The sequence below is a fragment of the Tamandua tetradactyla genome, chromosome 20 (assembly GCF_023851605.1).
Source record: "Tamandua tetradactyla isolate mTamTet1 chromosome 20, mTamTet1.pri, whole genome shotgun sequence".
NCBI lineage: Eukaryota > Metazoa > Chordata > Mammalia > Pilosa > Myrmecophagidae > Tamandua > Tamandua tetradactyla.
The window spans coordinates 39,571,322-39,596,779 of record NC_135346.1 but is presented as its reverse complement, the minus strand read 5'-3'; the positions used below and the strand labels follow the sequence as shown (position 1 = coordinate 39,596,779).

The 25,458-nt window shown below is 38.3% G+C and overlaps 1 protein-coding gene across 26 annotated transcripts in view; it reads right to left on the bottom strand.

The window, feature by feature from the left end:
- Positions 1-645: 645 nt before the first annotated feature.
- LOC143664558 (uncharacterized) overlaps positions 646-25,458 on the bottom strand; it is a 191,938-nt gene continuing 167,125 nt past the window's right edge. For 22 of the 26 annotated variants that reach the window (XR_013166492.1, XR_013166493.1, XR_013166494.1 and 19 more), the window contains 2 exons: positions 20,916-21,073; positions 655-745 (listed from right to left, as the gene is read on the bottom strand). Coding sequence is in view for 2 of the 26 variants with exons in the window: in XM_077138083.1 (XP_076994198.1) it covers position 745; positions 20,916-21,073 (159 nt within the window). In the remaining 24 variants the exon portion in view is untranslated. Of the gene's footprint in view, positions 746-20,915; positions 21,074-25,458 lie in introns of all 26 variants that reach the window. The other 4 variants (XR_013166496.1, XR_013166501.1, XR_013166503.1 and 1 more) reach the window with 3 other exon arrangements.

Below are 25,458 nucleotides of genomic sequence, written 5' to 3'. Positions count from 1 at the left end.
ATCAAGGCACTCCAGCTGGTACACGGTCAAAGTTCTTTTAGTTGCCAGGGACAGATACCCATTCACACTGACTTAGGTAGTGTGCCTCAATTGAAGGGATATGGATGTCTAGGTCAACCAAAGACTGGAAACTAAGTCCCGCTAGAGCACTTAAGAGCTGATATTGGGGGGTGCAAGGGTAGTTCAGTGGTAGAATTCTCGCCTGCCATGTGGGAGACCAGGGTTTGATTCTTGGCCCATGCACTTCCCAAAAACAAACAAAAATTCAACAAATGGTGCCGTAGTAAAGGGATACTCCCATGGGAAAAGAATGAAATGTGACTCCAGTCATACAGCATACAAACAAACAAACAAAAAGAACCGATATTAGGAAGTAAGGCACGGAGGCTCCTCCCTCTGCCTCTCATGATGTCACCTGTTAGCCTTTTGGGAGAAAGGACTCTAAGTGAATATAGTGCATTTCCCTTTACTGTTCTGTTTTCTCATGCTCACTAGACATCTGCTCCATTTCTGTTATGCACACCAGCCTTTTCAATTTGACTGCTACCATGGCCTAAGTAGAATCTCACCTTCACGTGGCCTCTCATTTGACTGACTCTGCCTCTTTCTCTCTTAATTCAATTTAAAAATAATGATAATAATGGCGACTCATTGGCCTAGATTGGGTCCCAGGTTTATTCCTGATCAATCAACATGGTCAGAAGAATTGGTCAGCTGCCCAATCACCAGGGTGGGGACAGAGTCTCTGAAAAGAGAATAAGGACATAACAAACAAATTGAGGGGAACATTCACAATCATCAGCAAGCTATGGAACTAGTCATTAATAGAAATTGAACTCATATCAAATCTATGGTAACATAGGGTTATATATACAACTATTTATATATAAATAATTACTATTGTTCCTCAATTTTAAAATGAATACATTTTTCACATTTTAACATTTTTGAAAATGAGATGCAGTTTGCAATCAACTCATACATTAATGCAGCATTTCTTTTACTTCATCCTCATAATAGCTGCTATTAAATAGGTGATGCATCTTGTTCAAGTTTCTCCAAGTTTCTCAAAGAAACACGGGAAGCATGATTCCACTGGCTCATAGTTTTGTCAAAAGCTAAATATTAAATCCCTCAACATAAAATTACTTTTAAGTACCATCTTCCTAATTGTTCTGTTTTTGTCTCACTTTCACTTGGAAGATGACAATTTCATCATTTCAACAGGTAATTCCCCAACCCCATCATGTTACCCTATTCTCTGATATCATGCCTAAATCATCTCTCTCTGGATTAACTCATTATTCCAATTAAAGTCTTTGATATATGTCAAAGACATGCCCTTATTTGTGGCAGAGCCATAAAAAATGGATTGCTGTAATTCCTTCTATAAATCAGTTTCTCTACTCCATTCCCTTAATTATATGCTGTTTTTGTCTGGAATCACTCCAATGTCTAGAATTTTTTTATAACCTAGAAGTGTGTCTAAAATTTAAGTATTGGATGCCAATGCAGTCTGACAGACCCACCCTTCCTCTTTTGTGATGCTCCCTTACACACAGTCCCAAGTGAGACCTTACCTCTTGCTAGATGCTTTGACAAAGAACTAACTCCTCTAGACAAGGATGTTTGTTCACAGTGAAGATTGGCCATTTGAATTCTTTTCACCCAGAGAACTAAACTTTTATCTTTCCTTCCAACTGAATCTTCTCTTATTATTTCCTAACTCAGGGTTATTTACTTAGCCTGGTAGTTACCAAAGAGTGCTACAAACTGACATCATACAGAATGGCTCTGATGGGATAGAAAGGCCACATTCTCCTACTTAGTTTTAGTTCCAATCATGGCATCAATGTACTCTGTGGCCTTAGGAAAGGAGTTAAGGTCTCTGGGCCTAGTAAATGGTTAGGAAGATGGGCAGGACTAGGTGAGTCCTAAGACACCTTCCGTGTTCTCATTCTATAATATCATTTCTCAATGGCCTGGTTAACATTTGTCTGAGTTCTCACAGGCTCAAAATCAAACCAAGTCCTGGACCAACACTTGCAATACCTAGTCAACTCTATAGTTCATCACCTATATTCTGTATCTGTCAGTAGGTGACCATTTAGGCTATTTCGAAGTCCCACCTCCCACCAAACACACACACTCAAACACACACACACACACAAATTTTGCTTTGGAAGTGAATCTCTATGGAATTCAATCCCGTAGGAGTTCAGCTCTGTATCATTTTATTTCCTGAAGGATACATTTGAAAAAGATGTCCTCATCCTTTACTTTGATAAAAAGTAGTTTTGGATAAGAAACTACTTATCTGCAATTATTTATGGTATTTCCAATGATTTAATATGCTGGAAAACGTATAGCCCATGGCCTGCCCTTTGACATTCCTTTTGTGTTTTTATTTTAGCATATTCTTTCTTCAGGCTCAGCCCCCTTGATGTCAACCAGCTATACTTGGACTGAATAATGACCACTATGAGACCCTCTCCTGGATTTTTAAGTTTGGAGCCCCCATTTATCTGGCATCTGGGTTCATCTCAAAACTTGCTAAATGAAGCAATAACTGCTGGAAATCAAATGGGCACAGTACCAACTCCCATAATCTCCTAGGAGGCACACCATCCTGACCTGCTGATCCATACAGTGTACATTATGCTCAGATTTCTCAAGAATCCCCTCACTGGCCTTTCGTCAATAGTGACTTTTGCAAGGTCTTCCTTATTTTCCAATTGACTAAATTTATTTTCCTAATTTCTCTTAAAGACAGGTTTAAAAGAAGTCTTAATTGTGCAGCTTTTTAATGACCTTTTTCTTACAGGACTGTCCTCATTCCTAAATAGGCCTTTATTCTACCCTCATCTTAGATAAATTGATCTATCTCTATCTACCTATCTAGCTATCTAGCTAGCCTAATATATAGCCTCAAGTATAATATGCAAGGAATTGCATGCCTGGATTAGGAGGCACTCAACCAACCCCTTCCTTTTCCTTACCATCCCTTTCCCCTGCTCTGGGCTTCTAGTTATATCTTTGATCTCTCTTGCCCATTGGAGCTAAAACTCTGACGTATCCTCCTGAGACTAGAGAACATCCACTGCTACAAAGACCTTTTTGTTCCAGCGAGACCTGCATCCCATGGGCTCTGGGTGCTGCTGTCTCTGCAAATGCCAATTCATATTTAAGATTCAGTAGGATCATCAATGCTATACCTGGTTTATTTCATGGGAGAACTGTCCTGGACTCCCAAATAATACGATGTGTGTGTGTATATATGTGCATTAATTCACTGAAAAAGCTGCTTCCCCAGGGTTCAATGTTGCACCCAGAAGATCTGAATCAGCACATATTCCAGGGTCTTTTGAACCCAGAGCAATCATTGTCTTTACCAGTACAATGGGGACTAAAGCTTCTAGATCCATGTCCTTCAATCCTGGAAGTTTAGTTTGGTAGTTTCAAGGCCTCCCCTCCACCAAGTGAGTCTTGATCAAAGATATCCAGCCTGCTCCAACAGAGTTCAACAACCTAGAAGTGTAGAAGCTAGAGGAAAAGGTCTCAGTCCTGACCATCACAGAAGGTCCCTAAGCAACCTGTGCAAATTTCTACCCACTCCTCCACGTGCTTGGCCAGCTGCCTCAGTGCATACTTTAAAATCTTTTCCACAGGCCTTAAAACATTTTGTTAATGCCTTCTCTCAACGCTTCTTTCTGAGGCTCTATCCACACCTGGCTGACTATTTTAACTGTCTGGGCTGACTGGCCAACTTGGTCTAACAACAACTGTGATGGTGTGAGTGTTTTTTCACTGAATAAACTGCTTTTACTTACTTGACCAGTCAAGCAGATTAAAAAAAAAAAAAACAGGTTACATGTGTTTCTTAAAAATTCAACCATTTTTAGCACTTTGATCAGTGGTTTGGTGAAATTTAACTGATTGTTACTTCAGTCTGACACAAGTTGAGGCTTAAAACTTCTTTTACCCATGAATCTCCTCATTTCTCTAAGAATAATGCAGAAAGACCAGTCAACCCTGTTCTCTGCTTTTCCCATCTGCTCATTGGGCATAAAATCTGTCATTCCCCACTTAACTGCTTCAGATCAAGACCTTTGAGTATAGGGAGAACCAGGTCCTTTTCCTGACTTTGCCACTCCTGGCTATGTGGATTTGAGCAAGTCATTTCATATGCTTTGTACCTCAGACCTTCAACTGTGAAATGGAAGCATATGGTAGCCTTGCTATGAGGAGTAAATTAGAGAATGCATGAAATATCACAGTGAATATGCAATATTCTTCCAAGAACCCCCCTTAAGTATAACATGCAAGGAACCGCATGCTTGAAACTTGCCTTCACCACTTCCAACTTAAATAAATCATTGTAAGCATTTTAAACTGTTCAGGTCTTTGACATTCAGTACATTGACAATACTATGCACTTTTCACCACTATTTCCAGACTATTTTCATCACCCAAAAAATTCACTCATTTAGCAACAACTCCCCATTCCTCCCTGTCCCCACAACTGCTAACCACCAGTTTGCTCTGTGTTTCCATGAATTTGCTTATTTTAAGAGAAAGCATACAATATTTGTCCTTTTGTTACTGGTCAAATATTTAACATCACATTTCTTCCAATATGATGACTTCAAGATTCATCCGTGTTGTAGATTTCTCCAGTATGTCACTTCTTTTAATGGTTGAATAATATTTCATTGTATGCATATACCAAATTTTGTTTACTTGTTCATCTACTGATGAACACTTGGGCTGCTTCCACATTTTGGTTATTGTGAATAGTGCTATAATAAACTTTGGAGTATAGCTATCTGACTGAGTCCTTGCTTTTAACTCTTTCAGGTAAAAACTCATGAGTAGAATTGCCAGATCATATGGTATGTTTAACGTCTCAGGAACTCACAAACTGTTTTCCACGGTGGCTGCACCACATTACGTTCCCACAGACAACGTACAAGCATTCTTGTTTCTCCATATCCTTGTCAACACTTGCTATTTTCATTTTTTTAAAAAATAATAGTCATCTTAGTAAGTGTAAAGTGGTATCTCATAGTAGTTTTAATTTCCATTTCTTTAGTGGCTAATGATGTTGAGTATGTTTTCATATACTTATTGGCCATTTGAATATCTTTTTGAAGAAATGTCTATTCAAATCCTTGGCCCATTTTTAAATTGAGCTGTTGGTCTTTTCGTTGTTGAGTTGTAGTTCTTTATATATTCTGGTTATTAAATCATTATCAGATATATTACTTTAATAACATCAGAGTTTGGCTAGTACAAACCTATTTTCAGAAATTCACAAATTCTCTATTCCTATATATCTGCATCCTTCCCTTTTATATTATAATTACATTGTTATATATGGTATGCCCATTAACATAAATTTAAAATGCTATTTTACAGTTATAAATCAAAAGTAAAATAATACAGGATTTTGCATTTACCTATGTAGTTATGTTCTCTTTTTCTTTTATGGTTTTAAGTTATTATCTAGACTACCTTTTAGCCTTTCTTATGAGGACATGTCTTCTGATAATGAATTTTTACAGCTTTCCTTTATCTATAAATATCTTAATTTCTCCCTTATTTGTGAAAGATCATTTTTCCAGACATAGAATTCTTGTTTGTTTGTTTTTTCTTTAAGGACATTAATATGTCATCTCACTCTCTTCTCCCCACTGTGGTTTCTGATGAGAAATCTGCTGCTAACCTATTGGGAATCCCTAGTCTATGACAAATTACTTCTTTCTTGCTGCTTTCAAAATCCTGTCTTTGGGTTTTGAAAATTTCACAACTACTTGTCTTCGTGTTGATCTCTTAGATTCTATTCTGCTTGGAGTTTGTTGAGCTTCTTGGATGTGTATATTCATGTCTTTCATCAGACTTGAGAAGTTTATAGCCATTATTTCTTCAAATACATTTTCTGTCCCTTTCTTTCTCTCTTTTATTCCCCTATCATTTTTCTTCATTACTTTTTTTTTCTGCTTCTCACACTAGATAATTTCTATTGTCTTATCTTCAAACATGCTGATCCTTTCTTCTACCTGTTCAAATCTGCTGTGGAATCAATCTAATGAGTTTTTCATTTAAATTACCATACTTTGCAGGGCCACAATTTCCATTTAGTTCCTTTTTATAATTTATACCTCTTTATTTTGTTCAGACAATATTTTTCTAATTTTCTTTAGATCTTTGTATATGAATTCCTTTAGCTCATGGAACAAATTTAATGCAGTTTATTTAAAGTCTTTGACTAATATTTCCAATGTATAAACTTCCTTGGAGATGGTTTCTGGCAAGTCCTTGTTTCCTGTGAATGGGCCGTACTTTCCTGTTTCTTTGTGTGTTTTGTAATTTTGTTGAGAAAATTACATTGGACATTCAAATAAACTGGACATTCTGAGGAGTATGCTGTTATAACTCTGGAAATCTAGTTCTCCCTTTGGGGTTTCTCTTCTGAGATTGCTAAGTGTTTTTGTTGTTGTTATTACTGTAGTTGAGGGATGGAACTGTCAATCTTCTTGCTCCCAAATGGGGAATGGAAAGAGAAAAAATGAGAGAAAAAAGGTTCTGTTTCCTTAAGACTCTTCTGCTGCTTTTGCCTAAGGGAGTTGGAACAATGGCTGCCCTCAGAGTCTGTCCCCCAGCTATCTGATCTAAAACAGTGATCAAACCACATAACCTTGGATTTTGGAGACTGATCCAAAACAGTAATCAGACCATGGAACCTTGGGTTTTGGAAGCCTAGGTCTTACAGCCTACCCTGGAACCAGTAAGCTGCACCAGGAGCCTTGGCTGCAGTACTCACTACTGCCTGCTACGTTGTTGGGGAATGGGAGATCATAGTCATTGCAGGAGGGTGAAATTCACTGATAAATATTGCAATTTACCAGGCTCTTCCCCAGCTCTTCCCTATATGCTGCATGGTATTCCACTACTTTTCAGAGTTTCAAAAATAGCTGATTTCTAGATAGTTTCTGCCATTCTAATAGTTGCTTTGGTGAAGGGACTGATTCCTGGAGCTTCCTACTCTGCCATCTTCCCACAATCCTCTAGTTAATCTCTTTTGGCAGATGAAATAAACTGAGGCTCAAAGAAGTGATGTAACTTACCCAAACTCACACAAAGTGGTGAAGCTAGGATTTGTACTTGAGTTGGCCAAGTTCAAAAGATTTGGGGCTATCAGTTCATTGAAGTCTGAATAAACGTAATTTCCATTTATTCATGGTAGTTAGAGTTTCTATCTTGAGTATTCTAAAGTGTATTGTGTACCTTCTTAAGTGAACTCCAGTTTTTCTTAACTTTATGATAGAAGTTATACGGTGGTTTCCAGAGCAATTTTCCCAAACATCTTATGTTTTGCTGAAAGAGGCTCTTGCATAATTCCAAACCCTGGCCAAACTCTCTTAATGATGTCATTTCACACCATATGCATTGAGGTTGGCCTGAGTCAGCCATTTTTATTACTTTTGATTTTTGTCCTACCCTCTGCCCCCTTCTTTTCCAGTCAATATCCATTTTATATGCAAGAAGTCAGCCTGCTTTTTAGCTGATGTGGCTAGATGTTCATACAACATTTAGGTCCGTAACTGACAAGTATCCATTTAAGTGTGGGGCTAACTCTAAACAAGTGTTCTGAAATATTCCAGGGGAAAAATCAGGGAAAGCCAGGAATTTACTGAGCAAAGAATGTGCTGATAATTAGAGGCAAGCTGATCCCCTAATGCTGATCAGAAAATGCCTCTTGATTAGGAAAGGGGAGATTGCCAGCTGCTAAGCATTCCAACTCCGGGCCTTTGTGTCTTCTTTCCTGGTTGTGTCCTTGAACGAAAAGAATCTGCCCACATATAGGGCCAGAGACAGCCCCTCTTCCAGAGGCCCACTTTATCCAGCCTCCTTCCAACCACTTTTTCCTTCCTAAAACACTCAATAATTCTGGGGAAAAAATGCCTGACTAGTCTTATTTAAATCCTGGCTGAACATTTGAATTACCCTGGGAGCTTTAAAAAAGAATGCCAGTACCTTGGCCTTACTCATGATCAATTAAATTAACACCTATGGGGATGAGCTCTGAGCACTGATTTTTTTAAAACTCCCTATGTTATTCTAATACGGGACCATGTTCAAGATCTACAGTTTGTCAAAGTTCCTGAAGAGGAAATGCCTGAAAAAAAGAGTTTCTCTGTGGTTCACTGTCATTCTTTTTCAAGGGTAAATGATGTTATTCAAATAAAGAACAAGAATTTGCATTCAATCAGGACTATGAATAATTCTTCAAAAAGCAGAAAGCAAATACCCCTACTAATTTTGGAAAGAATGGAAAACCAAGCAACAATACACATTAAGATCTCACTATAGCATTTTTACTTACTCCACACCCTCTCTCCATCCATCGAAACTGAATTGTCTGAGAGAAAGTGACATCTAGCTCATCTTTGCATTCTTCTGGAAGTGCTTGGAATAATTGATGCCTATAAATGTCTATCAATGGAAGTATTTCTGCAACTTTACTCCCTGCCATGATTTCCACAAGCCCCAAGGCCATAGGCCTTACTTCCCACCTGTTATTATCGGATTTAAATGTTCTCCACAAGACCATTCTCCTCCACATCAGGTGAACTTTACTCAGTTTCTGATAGACTATACCCTTCATAGTATCCCTCCCTTATATAAACACATGCCAGTGATCCCTAAAAAGATCAAATACCAGAAGTCTTGATCTGTCTTTGCTTTCTTTTTTTAAATAATGTTTTAGATTTTACAACAGTTTTAGATTAACAGAACAAAGATAGTATAGAATTTCCATATATGCCTCATCTAGCTTTCCCTATGATGAGCATCTTAATATTACTCTAATAGCTGTCAGATCGAAGGAATCATCACTGATACTTTAAGATGAATGAAGCTTCACATTTGATTTGGATTTCACTAGTTTTTCTGTATCATCGTTTTTCTGTTCTGGGACCCTACAACATTAGATTTAGTTATCATGTCTTCTTAGCCTCCTGGTTGGTGACAATTTTTCAGACAGTCCGTTGGCCCTTCTTTTTATGACCTTGACTGTTTTAAGGAGTCCTGACCAGGTACTTTATAGAAAATTCCTTGATTTGGGACAGTCTGATGTTTTTTTCATTATTATTGCTTAAGTTTGCTAGGTTGCTGAAAGCTTATATCATGAAATGGGTTTGCTTTTAGCAATGGGAATTTATTAGCTTACAGGCTTACAGTTTTGAGGCCATGAAAAAGTTTAAATCGAGGTATCATCAATACGATGCTTTCTTCCTGAAGACCAGCTGCCAGTTATTCTGGACAACTCTGTCATACAGCAAGGCACACAGCGATGGCCCTTGGACTCTCCATTCTATTCTGGTTTTGTTGTATACAGCATCTTGCTTCCATGGATTTTCTCTCTCTTTTTTTCTGAATTTCATTCTCTTATAAAGGACCCAAGAAGAATAAGTCCTATCTTGAGTGAGGTAGGTCACACCTTGATCGATGCAACCTCATCAAAAGATCTTACCTATAATGGGTCTATACATGCACAGACATGGATTAGGTTTAAGAATATGCTTTTCTGGGGTATGTACAATATTAAACCATCACAATGAGACTGGGGTTCTGGGTTCTGGGGAAGAAGACCACGGAGATGAGGTGTCCTTCACATCATAAGATGAAGTCCTTATCATATCATTGGGCTTTGCTTTTGAGAAGAACTATGCTGCCACTATGAGAGCATTCTGGAGTCAGCTGACCTGGTGCCAAGCCCTGCTCCACCACCTATACACCTATGTACCTGTGACCTCAGGTAAGGCCATTTTTCTCTCCAAGTCTCAGCCATACTGTTAGTAAGCAGGAGTAACAATACAACTATTTCGTGTGTTTAAAGCATGTGCCTGGCACATATTAAAGAAATGACTATTATTTTTATCATTTAATCATTATCTTGGGTGAATTTCTCCTTTTTTTTCTTTCTCCCATGTTTCTTATCCATGGAGTAAAGAAGGGAACTAGATGATAGTCAAGGCGTCTTTCAATTCTAATATTCTTGGATTCTGGATGACCTATTCAGATATTTTGCAAATGAAAATAATGGAGTCATGAATATATGCTGTTTTACAATTTCCCATTCTAACTCTCTAAATTACCCTTTGAAACTGAAAGCTGAATTAGCATTCTGCCTATACTAGTCTAGTTATTAAGTTCTTCTTTATCTCAGAAGGAGCTATCATCTGTGGAAAAGCAATGGACATAGAATTAAGGGATGTGAGTTTATATTACAAGTTGTCAAGTTAGCATGGAATTGTGTATAATTGGAGCTGGATTTACCTTGACCCAGCCTGACTCCCTTGAATGGGCCCCTGGGAACGACCACAGTACAGGGAGGGCTGGAGTTAGGAATACAATTTGGGACTGTGACAATGAGCAAAGTATTGCAGAGCAGAATGGGTAAGAGTCACCTTGGGCAGCACTTAGTTCAAGTCCAGTCAGGTAGGAATTGGGGAGCATTGCTCCAGGGTTCTCCCTATGCTGTCACTGGCAGTTCAGCTTCCAGTCTAACCTCATATTCCTCACCTTAAATGAGGATAATAATACCCAGACTCTGGAACTACTGTGGGGCTCTAATGGGACCATATATTTGGAAAGCTTTGAACCAGGAAAAAATGCTGTTCAGATGTGTTATTATTTGTGAACATCTAGGATGGAAAACTGTGAGCAGTGAGTGGAGATAGACTGATCATAATGACAAGCTTCCATATTTACACAAGAACACATATTCTTTCTGCCTACAAAGGACAATGATGGGACCCAAAGAACAAAAATTGGCAGAAATGAGCCTTTTTTTCTCTAGTGCTGAGGAAGCTTCTCACTGAGAGCAACTCTGATCAAATAAAAGATGTAAAGGAGTCTAGATTCAGCAAGATTGAGAAGTAATGGCAAACTTGCTTTTCTCAGATAAGAGCCTCTGTTAATTAACATTTTAAATTTTAATGTCAATAATTTAAGAGCACAGTTTGCTTGGGTGTTTTTTTTTTTTCTTTTTTCCTCCCATGAAGAAGTTTGAGAGGGTAAAATTACTGAATAGTTCAACAGAAAGATGAAGGGAGGTTAGCTAGTAATTGTCTTAACAATGTCTATCCATTGCTGCAAAGTCTGGTTCCTCATTTCTATTTTAATATAACTTGTATGAGATTCAGAGTGATGAATCTAATCCCCAAATTTGGAGCACATGGCTTGAAATTGGGATTATTTCAGAAAATAGAGGTAAAAAACACATAAGAGGTTTTGCTGGCCATTTTCTGCCCAGGTCATTGCATACAGAATGTGCCTAAAATGAATCAATATAATCATTTAGAAAGTGAAAAATTCAATCAGCTTTTATCTAGAGTAAGGACTGACTAACCAGCAAATGCAGCCTGCTGCCTGACTTTGTAAATAAAAGTTTTATTGAAGCAGAGCCATGCCCATTCATTTACATGATGTCCATGGCTGCTTTTGTACTGCAGCCACAAATTGAATATTTGTGAGAGACCATATGACTTGCAAACCCTAAAATATTCAATATTTGGCTCTTTACGGAAAAAGTTTGCTGGCCCAAGAACTGAAATAATTTTAGGCAGTCCATAGAAAAACACTATTTTCATTTTAATAATTATATGTATATTTCACATGTATTAGAAAAAATATAAAACCACCTAACCTGCAATTTTGCAGATGTGTTTTGCTGAGGCCAACTAAAGAAGATATATAAGGAAAGACTTGAGTGAATTCAAAGAAAAATCCTAATAAATGACACAGTAAAAAAAAATACAATAGTGGTAGTCAAAATTCTGATATTTGGGAAACACACACACAGGGAACCAAACAACGTGTTTGATTTTTTTTTTTTTAATCAAATTGACCACTTTGCTTCCAAGAAAACAGTCTATGTGAGGTTTTCAACATGATACTTAAAACTTATTCTCTAAGTCTTAAAATAGTTTGGATCATAAATTAAACAGATAACAATAAAGACTTTCCACTCATATCCATGAAGATGAGCCATAAATGAACCCCATATTTGCAATCACATGGCCATAAGCAAACTTGTTTTGTGGGAGGTTGGGAGGGACAAGAATAGAGCCTTTTGGGTAAAGTCTTATTTCTTGTTTCTGCTCTTCCAATAATCATCTTGGCTCACTGGAGAGCTCCATAGAGCTTGGTGTCAGAAAGTCCTTTGGCTTTGTCACAAAACCATGAAAAAGATTTCAAACTCACCTGGCTCTACCACCTGTGGTCAAGTACATGTCTTAAAATCTTATACAAATTCTTATAGTGTACTGTGTTCTTACTCTAAAGCAGTGTTTCTCTGAGTTGTTTATATATGTATATACATATATTTGTAGGTTTGGATATTCTTTTTTAAAGTGTTTGGTGGCCTAATAACTTTAGGAATAAAACACTGACTTGAATAAAGTTGATCCTGTTCAAATTTATTGCTGGGCTTTTTCAAAATTTGCATAGAGATGGAGGATGCAATTTTGCCCAAGCCTACCTGAAAATAAGATTCTTTTTCATGAAGCCCTTTGGGAAATGCCACTTTTAAGGATCTAGACATGGTCATATGAACTTCATTACAAGTTGGAGACTAGAATATATTTCATTTTGACATTCTTTGGAATTCCAACCCTTCTGCTTGTATCATCAAAAGCAAACTTCATGTAAAGACTTCATGTTAGATGGTGTGCTGGTCTGAAACTCTTATGTATCCCAGAATAGTCATACTCTTCTAATCTGTTCTTGTCGGTGCAGACGTATTGTGGGTGGAACCTTTTTGATTAGGTTGTTTCCATGGAGATGTGACCCACCCAATTCAAGGTGGGTCTTAAACCTTTACTGGAGTCCTTTAAAAGAGCTCACAGAGAGAACCCAGAGAAAGAAAATGCCCCAGGAGAAGCTAAAAGAAAAAAGAAATGCCCCAAGACATTTTAGAAAGAGCCAATACAGACAGCAGAGAGACGAAACCAAGTAAGGACATGGAGAGAGAGAGAGAGATGTTATGGAGATGCTGAAAGGAGACCCCCAGGACACAGAGAGAGCTCAGACACGTGTCCCCAGAGAAGCAAGCAAGGACCCACAGATGCTCAGAGAGAAATTCACTGGAAACAGAGACTGAGAACAATGGATCCCAGGAGCAAGAAACCAGCAGACATCACCATGTGCCTTCACACATAAAACAGGAATCCCAGACGCCAGTAGCCTTTCTTCAGAGTCAAGGTATCTTCCTCCCGATGCCTTAGTTTGGACGTTTCTATGGCCTTAGAGCTGTAAATTTGAAATTTACAAATCCCCATTGGAAACAATAACCCATTTCTGGTATATTGCATTTCAGGAGCTTTAGCAAGCCAAAACAGAGGTAAATGGTAAAACTTCCAAACATGTGAGAACTTGCATTTATAGAGCACTTGGAAACTGAAAATCAGTCTGGGTTAAAACTTTTAGGAAACTAACTAAGAATAAATGCCAAAATCCCTTCAAAAATGTACATTTTTAGTAAGATATAAAAATGTGTATCTTTAGTAATACATTTAAGTAAGTAAATGTATATCTTTACTAAATGTATATGATTTAGTAAAATTTGCTTACTAAATTTATACTTTGGAAATAATCAGAAATATGTGCATAAGGAAGTTCCCTGTAGCATGATTTACAGTTGTGAAAAATTAGAAACAATTTAAATATCCAACAATGGAGGATTGTTAGGAGAATTTAAATATGTTGAAATATTAAGCAGGCAATAAAAATCATATTACTAAAGAACACTTATTGACATAGTAAATGTTCACAACATATATCTAAGAAGAAAAATACTAATTGTATTCACAGTATCCTATTTTTATAAAACCATATAAGCAAATAAATACGGAAAATACTATAAATACTTAAAAAACATTTATATTATGGAATTAATTTTGGTGGTAGAATTATAGGGAAAGTTTTCTTTCTTTGTGCTTTTCTGTCTGTCAAATTTACTGCATTGAGCTTCTATAATATTATTAGAAAAAAAGCTAGACTCAATTACACTAGATAATGCTACAGAAAACAGATAGATTTAGCCTTATATCATTTTTCCCAAAATGATCTATGAAATGGCATAATTTTGCAAGTGCATAAGCTACTATTGCTGGAATGAGAAGGGATTTTTTTCTCAGGTGCAAGTATGGCAAAGGATGATACTAGAACCCTGGAGGCTTCATGACTCAAATTTGCTTTTCTCATTTAGTTCTATTCAGAAACATGTCAACATGAAGAATGGTTGTGCCAGTATCTCAAGAAGTGACCTCTGTTTCTTAAATCAAGTGAACAATTTTGCAGCAGCACATCAAAGACCTGAGTCAGTTTGTTCTATAAATATGTTCCTACTATTAATAGTGCAGATCTCCATAGTCTTGTCATTTCTCTTCCCTGTTTCAATTCCCCCCTCCCCCCACCAACAATACCGGAAGTAAGTTTTTTGTCATAGTTGCTGGGAAATGGAAGTCTTCAGGCTAATGAGTGTTCCAACCACAACCAAGCTTGTTATCAGTTACGTCCATATAAGATAGTTAGTTCTTTCTTCACCTTGTTAGGCTGAACCAAACCAACCAGCACAGGTCCTTGTCCATTGCATCTTATAAAATTCTCCCAGTGTCATACAAAATCTAAAACAAGAAACTTGTGTCCCTGATGAATGACCCTGGCCCAAGTCAAGTCTCTGCCATGAACTTGCTGCATGACCTTAGTAAGAAATCTCTTCTCTATGGTTATCAATTCCCTTTTCCATTTAATAAGATGTCTAGGTTCACTCAATAAGCATTCACTGAGTTTCTACAAAAGTCTACAAAGATACACAAGACAGACACATCCCTGACCTTAATGGAGTTTACAGTTTAATGGAATAGATAGATAATAAATATTTTTAAAGCAACTCCAAAGTGGTGTGTAAAGTATTTTGGAGGAGGAAGTAAAATTTTCTAAATATTCTATTGGAACCATAGAAGGAGCAGCTAATGCAGATTAAGGAAGTCAAGGAAGACTTCTTAGAGTTAATGACATTTAAGATGTGAACTAGAAATGAGTAAAAGTTAGTGAGAGAGGGTGTGGTTCAGTGGTAGAATGCTCACCTTCCATGCGGGAGACCCGGGTTTGATTCCCAGACTATGCACCCCCCCCAAAAAAGTTAGTGAGAGATGGAAGTGGTGGTATTAGACGAAGTGTACCAGTGGCCAGTGGGCTGCACATGGTGCATGGTGCATGCTGCTCTGTGCTGCAAAAGGAAGGAAAGAAGGAAGGAAGGAAGGAAGGAAGGAAGGAAGGAAGGAAGGAAGGAAGGAAGGAAGGAAGGAAGGAAGGAAGGAAGGAAGGAAGGAAGGAAGGAAGGAAGGAAGGAAGGAAGGAAGGAAGGAAGGAAGGAAGGAAGGAAGGAAGGAAGGAAGGAAGGAAGGAAGGAAGGAAGGAAGGAAGGAAGGAAGGAAGGAAGGAAGGAAGGAAGGAAGGAAGGAAGGAAGGAAGGAAGGAAGGAAGGAAGGAAGGAAGGAAGAAGAATAATAAAAAAAGAAGGAAACATAAAAAACAAAACAACAAAAAAAGAAAAAAGGAGGAAGCATAGCCTATCAAAGGTCCAGAAACAAGAAGGTGAGTGATAAATTCAAGAGATTAAAAGAAATTCAAGAAGGGAATGGAGCAAAATGGGGACAATCCATGCTAGAGTTTAAATCAATGCTATCCAACGGATTTATAATGTGACTCACATATGCCATTTTAAATCCTCTAGTAACCACATTTTATAAAGCAAAAAGAAACAGCTGGGCAGAAAAGATGGTGGAGTAGGTAGCTCCAGGTTTCACTCATCCTCCAAAAAGGCGAGTGATCAGGCAGGAACTATCCGAAACAACTGTTCTCAGGCCCTGGAGGACAGAGGAGCACTGTAAGGCATCCAGGAAAAAAACAGGAAGAAACTGCAGGAAAGTATCGTAAGTAGATTGTGCCATGATGGCTGCCAGTGCCCATTCCTCACTCCTCAAGGTAGGCCCCCTTGGGGTTCAGTTCCTGGCTGGCTGCTGCAGGCAGAGAGGTACATGGAAGTCTTCTTACCCAAGAACAGGGTGTTACAGCCAAGCACTGATCAAAGCTTTTGATCACCAGATTTGGATCACCAGGTCCCAGCTCTGAGCTACTATTTCTGAGCATCCCTGATGATGATATGGCTGACTATTGTTTCAACTTGGCCCTGAACAGCCGCAGAGGCAATGAAGGTTTAAAGACGCAGGGTTCCTTGGGACTGTGGGGAACAGAATGCTGAAGGGCACCATCTTCTGGGCAGGCCAAGAAAGTGCAGCTTAGGGGAGTCATCAACAAAGCTTTTGGGCATCTTTCCTGACCCTTTCTCCAGGGCTCTCTGAAGATGTCAGTGCCCTCTTTGTGTGACCCTGACCCTGCTTTGGCTGGGAAATACTGACTTGGGAAAGTCCTCCCTGGGGTGATCCTCCTCATAGAATTTGCCCTCAAGTAAAGCATAGAGACAATGAAGGGAGTGTAGAAAACAGTACAGAGGCAAATTAGAAACAAATTGAACAGATAAAGATTCCCAGAAAAGGAACAGTGGAAAGGAAGTTTCTCCTAGGGTGAAACAATTGCAGAAATAGTGCAATCTTAAAAATTGTACCACATATCTAGGGCAAGAAACAAATGAAGAAGAGCTAAATAAGCCTGATCAATTAAATACAGGCAACTCTAAAGATCTAGGATAAGTTGAACCAATGTCAAAGAAGAACCTTAACACAAAGCCCATCAATAATAAAACCCTGGGCAAGAGAGGGAAATTGACCTTCAAAGTAAACTCATCAAGATAATCAGATACTTAGACATCAGTAAAAATTATAAGCAATACTATGAAACAGAAAGATACAGCACAACCAAAGGATCAAATTAGAATTTCAGAGGAGACACAATTTAGAACAATTTGAACAAAGATGTTCAAACAAATTTCCTAAATCAATTCAAGAAGATGAAGGAGAATGTGGTTAAAGAGATAAAGGATATAGAGAAGATACTGGCTGAAGATAAAGAACTTGAAATTAAAAACTAAGCATAATAGAAATTATAGGACTTAAAGGCACAATAAGAAGAGATGAAAAATACACTAGAGGTATACCACAGCATAAGAAGGAATCAGTAAGCTAAAAGGCAGGACAATTTAAATTTTATACACAGAACAGATAGAGAAAAGAATGGGAAAAGTTGAGCAGGGTCTCAGGGATTTGAATGATAGCATGAAGCTTGCAAATATATGTGCCATGGCTGTCCCAGAAGGAGAAGAGAAGGGAAACAGGCAGAAAGAATATTTGAGTAAATCATGGCCAAAAATTTCCCAACTCTTATAAAAAAAAACATAAATACACATGTCCAAGCAGTGCAACATACTCCAGACAGAATACATTCTAACAGAATTACTCCAAGACACATACTAATAAGAATGTCGGTGCCAAAAATAAGGAGAGAATACTGAAAAGAGCAAGAGAAAAGCAATCTATCACATATGAGGGAACCACAGTAAGATTGAGTACTGATTCCTCAGCAGAAACCATGGAGGTGAGAAGGCAGTGGTATGATATACTTAAGATACTGAAAGAATTCTTGCCAGCCAAGAATACTGCATCTGGTAAAATTATCCTTCAAAAATGAGGGGCAGTTTAAAATATTAACAGATAAACAGAAACTGAGAGAGCTCATCAACAAGAAATCTATCCTACAAGAAAAACTAAAAGGATTTTTATAGGCTGAAAGCAAAAGACAGGAAAGAAAGGCTTAGAGTAGAGTGTAGAAATTAAGATTTTCAGTAAGGATAACTAAAAGGGTAAAAAGTGTGAGAGACAAAAATGAGATGTGACATATAAAAACCAAAGGATAAAATGGTTGATGTAAGTACTGCTTATACAGCAATAATATTGAATGCTAATGGGATAAGCTCCCCAAAAAGCACAGATTGGCAGAATGAATAAAAAAGTATATTCTAGCTATATATTGTCTATAAGAGATGCACCTTAAACCCAAAGACACAAATAAGTTGAAAGTGAAAAACTGGAAAAAGATATTCCATGCAAACAGTAACCAAAAAGAACTGGAATACCTATACTAATATCAGTAAAAATAGACTTTAAATGCAAAACTGTTATAAAAAACACAGAAAGACACTATATATTAATATATGGGACTCACAATTCCTGACTTTAAAGCATATTGCAAAGCTACCGTTGTCAAAACAGCATGGTACAGGTACAAGAATCTATATATGGAATCAAATTGACAGCTCATAAATAGACCCTCTCATCTATAGCCAATTGATATTTGACAAGGCTTCCAAGTCCACTCAACTGGGGCAGAATAGTGTCTTTAACAAATGGTGCTGGGGGAACTGAATATCCATATGCAAAGAATGAAAGAGAACCCTTGTCTCATATCTTATTTAAAACTTAACTCCAAATGGATCAAAGACCTAAAAATGAGAATCAGGATAATAAAACACCTGGAAGCAAATGTAGGGAAGCATCTTCAAAATTGTATGGTAGACAATGGTTTCTTAGACCCAAACCACATGCAATGAAATAAAAAAAATAGATAAATAGGGCCTCCTCAAAATTATAATTTTTTTTTGCCTTAAAGAACTTTGTCAAGAAAATGAAAATACAACCTATTCAATGGAAGAAATATTTAGAAACCATATATTCAATAAGGATTTAATATCAAGTATATATAAAGAAATCCTACAACTTAACAATGAAAAGACAAACAACCCAATTTAAAAATGGGCAAAACAACTCTGCAAGTAAAATCATGACCCACCCCACTACATAGGACATGGTATCCAAGGGTGAAAGTCTCTCTGGCAATGTGGGAATTGACTCTCAGGAATGAGCCTGGCCCTGGCACTGTGGGATTGACAATGTCTTCCTGACCAAAAAGGGAAAAGAATTGTAACAAAATAAGGTATCAGTGTCTGAGAGAGTTCAAATAGAGTTGAGAGGCCATTCTGGAAGCTACTCTTATGTAAGTTTCAGCTAGATATTGTTATTTACCATGCATGTAAAACCCCAACCAAAACCATTCCTGTCAACCCTAAAGGACAGCTAGGTGTCTACTGGAGATTCTACAAAGGTTCCATACACTGTGATTACTTTCCAGAAACCTCCAACTTCTAGATGGGTTCATAGGCCAGATAAGTTCTGAAACCCAGAGGGGTCAGCCTCTTCAGCACATCAACTAGTTTCATCCCCCATCCCATAGTATTGGCAACCCTTACAACATGAAAAATTTAGAATGGGCATAGCCTAAATATTCCTAAAGATTGGGAGTAAGATCAAAGTAGAAGGTGGCATTATACCAGAGAAGATAGGATTTAACAAATGATTTTAACTGCTGAACTATTAATATTTCTTTTAGTCTTCAGTGTCTTAAAGCAGCTAGAAGGAAAAACCAAAATTTGTGGAATTGTAACCCACACCAAACTCTGAAATCTGTTTTATAACTAATTGTTGCAGTGTGCTTTGAAATTTGTTGCTTCTTTGTGTATATGTTATTTTTCACAATAGGCAAAAGACTTGAATAGACATTTTTCCAAAGAGGAAATACAAATAGCTAAAATGCACGTGGAAAGACACTCAACATCACTAGCTATTAGGGAAATGCAAATCAAACCACAATGGGACATCATCTCACATTCATCTCAAATGGCCACTATTAAAAAAAAAAAAAAACTGCAAGTGTTGGAGAGCATGTGGAGAAATAGGAACACTCATTCACTGCTGGTGGGAATGTAAAATGATGTAGCCATTGAGGAAGATAGTTTGCTGGTTCCTTAAGAAGCTAAGCATAGAATTACCACATGATCCAGCAATTCTGCTGCAGTATGTACCCAGAAGAACTGAAAGCAGGGAAGTGAACAAACATTTGCACACTGATGTTCATAGAGGCATTATTCACAACTGCCAAAAGATGGAAGTAACCCAAGTGTCCATCAACAAGTGAACAGATGAAGAAATTGTGATATAAACAGCTGTAAGAAGAAATGAAGTCCTGAGGCATGGGACAATATGGGTGAGCCCTGAGGACATTAGGTTGAGTGAAATAAGCCAGACAGTAAAGGACAAATACAGTATGATTTCACTGATTTGAGCTAATTAAAAATAAGGAAACTCAAAGGGTTAGAATCTAAAATACACATTACCAGGGGATAGAATGGTGGCAAAAAAGAAATAGGTGGGGGGGGGGGGGCTGGCTGATAATTAACTTGTGCCCATTTATCCTAAATAGAAATTCTATTTAGGAAGATTGTAAATGTCTTCAAACAGAGAGTGGTGATGGTAGCGCATTATTGTGAGTGTAATTAACAGCTCTGAATTGTATCTGTGAATGTGGTTGAAAGGGAAAATTTTGGGTCTTGTATGCTACAGAAGGAAAGTTAGAAGATAAAACACGGATTGTATAACACAGTGAGCCCTGTTGTGAATGACGGCTTGTGGTTAGTAGTACAAATATAAGACTGTTCTTTCATGACTCATAACAAATGTATGACACTATTACAAGGTGTTAATGGTAGGGTGGTATATGGGGGAGAATACACTTAATGTAAACTATGGGCTCAAGTTAACAGTAATATTTTAATATTTTTTCATCATTTGTAACAAAGATACCATGCTAATGCAAAATATCAATAAGAGGGGAGTATATGGGGACACTGCATTTTTTACTTGACTTTTCTGTAAACTTGCAAGTTCTCTAATTTAAAAAAAGAACAATTAAAAAAATAGCTGAAATTAGTTTTAGTAACATAGTTAAACCAATATATCTAAAATATTATTTCAACATGTAATCAGTATAAACCTTACTAATAAGATAATTTATGTTCTTTTCCCCTACTAGGGGGTGTGCAGTGGCTGCTTGGGATAAAGTGGTGTGTGCTGCTGCTCTGACCCCACACGGTGTGCATAGAGTAGAAATCTGAGGATGGCTGTTGCTTTTTTCTCCATCTGCTGACACACTGAATCTGTGGAGAGAAGAGAAGAGGAGAAACAAGATAGAGAAAACTGCTTCTTAGGGGTGATTACAGCCAGAGAGTGCCTTCAAGATGACATCCCTGGGTCCCATATTTCTTTTGCCACCAGTGACTTCCAAATCAAATGAGCCCAATCTGAAAATCAAAATGAGATTTTTCTTATTGACTTCCCTGAAAGCTTAGCCGGCACTCTGCAAATCAAGTCACGAGTACCCTGCATCATCATCAACCATTGCCGATTGCAGAGACCTCAGATCTGGGTTAGGTTGGCAAATATGTCACTGATGCATAAGGCCAGGGAAAACCTAGCTCTTATTGGCCTGGCAGCACTGACCTGGTTTTTCCATAAATGAAGAGTAAATGCAATTTGCAAAACACATAGAACTGATAAGGGGTTACAACAAGACAGGGCTGGAGTCACTTTTCAAAGAGCAGGCACACTTGAAGGAGAGACAAAGCAGATCTCAAGCTCAAAATAAGACAGTGTTTCTTAACATATACTCTTTGTACTGTCTTTCTCATAATCATCTGAAAAGTTTGTAAAAACTGTGCCACTTCTAGGTCTAAGTCCAAGCCCTGTGGACTTAGCATCTGGAGTTGAGGCCTGGAAACTTCCACATTTAAAGTCACCCCAGTTTCTTGTGTACTTTAAAGTTTAAGAATTGCTTGGGGAAGGAAAGTGGGGTGAGCATATTTCCACTTTTTTATTGGAGAAAACCCCAAACTTGGAGTCAGTCTACCTGGCCTTTCATCCAATTTTCCCTCTTAGCTGAATGATCTCATGACAAAGGGGAAAGAAAACGAGTTGTGAAACCCCATTTTCATTCATTCATGATGTCTTTATAGGTAGGGGGCTGATAGGAGGATATTGGGGAGGACAGGAAGCATATCAGATAACACTAGCAGATGATGCCGTGTTCACCATGTGCCTTTCCAGCTGAGAGAGAAACCCTGACTGTGTCCACCATGTGCCTTCTCCCTTGAGAGAGAAACCCTGAATTTCATCGGCCTTCTTGAACCAAGGTATCTTTTCCTGGATGCCTTGATGGGACATTTCTATAGACTTGCTTTAATTGGGACATTTTCTTGGCCTTAGAGCTGTAAACTAGCAACTTATAAAATTCGCCTTTATAAAAGCCATTCCATTTCTGGTATATTGCATTCCAACAGCTAGCAAACTAGAACACCTGGCAACAAGTTGGCCACAATCTCCTGCTGGCCCTTGACTCCAACCAACAATAGCAAAATTTAATTATTTGAAGACAAGCCTGATGTTTTTCCATGTCACAGCTTTGTGGTTTGTTCATGTCATATTCTTGTTTTGAAATGCTTCCCTTGTTACCCAATATCCTTCTATCAGTCTCCTACGTACAAAATACATCATGAATATATGCTAAGATTTAGCTTTGGAGATGTTGAATTTGATGCTGTATGTAAAAGCAAAACAAACATAAAAATAACTGGACACAAACAAAATGTCCATTGTTAAGGGACTGATTAAATAAACACCAACAGTCAGCAACAGAATATTATGCATTAGTTCATGTATTGTTGTAGAAGAATATTTGATGATGTGGAAAGATGGACATGTGTTCTAGTTTGCTAACTGCTGGAATGCAATATATCAGAAACGGAATGGCTTTTAAAAGGGGAATTTAATAAGTTGCTAGTTTACAGTTCTAAGGCCAAGAAAATGTCCCAATTAAAACAAGTCTCTAGAAATGTCCAATCTAAGGCATCCAGGGAAAGATAGCTTGGTTCAAGAAGGCCCATGAAGTTCAGGGTTTCTCTCTCAAATGAGAAGGCACATGGTGAACACAGTTACAGTTTCTCTCTCAGCTGGAAGGGCACATGGTGAGCAAGGTATCATCTGCTAACTTTCTCTCCTGGCTTCCTGTTTCATGAAGCTCCCCAAGAGGTGTTTTCCTTCTTCATCTCCCAAGGTCGCTGGCTTGTGGGCTCTCTGCTTCTCGTGGCTACGTCGTTTTTTTCCCTGCTCTCTATGAATCTCTCTTTCTCCAAAATGTTTCCTCTTTTATAGGACTTCAGAAACTAATCAAGACCCACCCAAATGAGTGGAGACATCCGTCACCTAATCCAGCTTAACAACCACTCTTGATTTGGTTACATCTCCAGGGAGATGATCTAATTACCTACAGTATTGAATAGGGATTATTCTGCCTTTACGAAATGGGACCTTGATTAAAACATGGTTTTTCTAGGGTTCATACATCCTTTCAAACCAGCACAACATGGTATACTAGTAAGTGAAAGGAAAAAGTATGGACTACTTAAAAAAATTATCAATACATACACCCAACGAAGAGAAGGACATACACTGCATCTGTTAGGCTCTAATTTTTTTTATCACATCATAGGCAGTATAGTGTAAGAGCTACAAAGAAGGAAATGAGAGCAGGAATCATCTCAGCACAAACATATCCAGACCTCACAGAGAACTGGATGCCCTGATCACTGTCAAAAATACAATATTGCTACGGGTGAGATCAACCAGCAACTGACACTCACATAATGCAACTTCTCTCTGCCTCTGCCATGCTCTCAGTTTCTGTCTATCCCTCTCTGCACATCAAAAATTCAAAAAATGAATGTGAAAGCCAGATTCAGCCATTCGATCATCATCTCATATACAGCTCACCCCCACCCCTCATTGGGCAGAGTTCTAAGACCAGCCTCCTTCACGGCCAGCGATCTGCTCAGCCTATAGGCAGGTGCCTTCGGCCTTGCTCCAATCAGTCATGTGCAGGCTGTAATGATCACATGACACAAAACATGGAAATGTACAGGTCAGGAAGTGCCTGTGGCTGCCTCTCTTATGAACAGCTGAAGTTACAACAGGTAGAGTCTCATGCCTCCTCTTTAATACATTCACTCTAAACAACACCTGTGGTTATACCTGAATGGCGGGGGAAACTAATCAGTTAGGATTGGAAAAATCCATATTACAATGTCTTAAATACATAGGGGTGTATTCTCTCAAGTGGACGTAGTCCTCAGGTGAGCAACCCAAGGCTGGTACTGCAACTCATGACGTCATTAGGAATTTGGGCACGTTCAAGCTTCCTGCTCCTTGTCCTAGCACACAGTACAGAAGTCATTATTTCTGTTCTCTAATATTCCTCTTCTCTCTTTTCAGGCACAGGATAGGTTATACTTCCCTCCTTTTAATTTTGGTATTGCATATAACTTGCTTTGGTATTTTGCATATAACAACAAACTGTGAGGGGAAGTGACATGTGTCATTTCTGAGCATAAGATTTAAGAGCTGGTGCACAAGTCATTACCTGTCCTTCTACCTACTACTGTGATTTTGAAAGCAAACATCGAGAGGAAGCTCCCATCAGCCTGGGTGATGCAGAGACTGCAGTTAGCAGAAACACTCTGCTGAACTATATTGGACATGTAAGTGAGGAAGAAATATAAAACCACTGAGATTTGGGGATTGTGTGCTATCAGGGCATGATCTACTCTATCCTACTGAAAATACACACATGGACATCCTCAACGTCACCTTCTGAGCCAGCCTGGTTGCGAGAGATTAAGCCATTACCATCATGTTCCAGCCATGAGTGAGGAAAACTAGGGACGTGCAAAACGGCAAAATTTTCCAGGAAGTCCTCTCCCTTAAGGAACCTTCCTGGAAGTCCCACAGAATATTCTCACGTACTTGTCATGGCCAACATTTAGTTACATAGCCACAGCCCTGCAGAGTATGCTGGGATGCACAGTCTCTCTGTGGGGCACGTGCTGCCTGGCATGTAATCAAGGCTGTGTCACTGAGGAAAGGGGAGAAAGGGTACTGGGTAAACAGCCAGCAGCTCTGCCACAAAGTATCAATACTCACTTTCTCCTTTTATTTACAGTTTCCTAATTTATTCTACAAAACACTTCTAGAAATTTTGCAATAAAAAAATATTGGCAACTTCTCATTTATCCTTCAGAACAGCTCCAAGCCCACCTGTGTCATGAAGGCTCCCCTAACCAACTCAGCAGAAGCCCTCTGTTCCTCTTCTGAGTTCCTTCTATGTCTTTTTGTCCCACCCTCATTTTCTTATCACAATTTCCCTCATATCATAGTTACCTGTATGGGTGAGTGTTCAATGTTGGAAGAGAGAGTAAGAAAGAAGATGGAAGGAGGGCTATTGCTCAAATACTATTACTTTTTCTTTTAAATCCCTAATTGAGACAATAGTAACTCTCCCTCTTCCTCTAGAGTAAGCATGAAGTTCCGGTCCTCGTCAAAGAATTTAGACAGTAAACCAGCTCACAGACATTCAAGAGAGACAACAGATGCAACTCACATGGAAACATATGGACAGGCCAAATAGAGGTATGTGCAAACTTAGGGAATATAT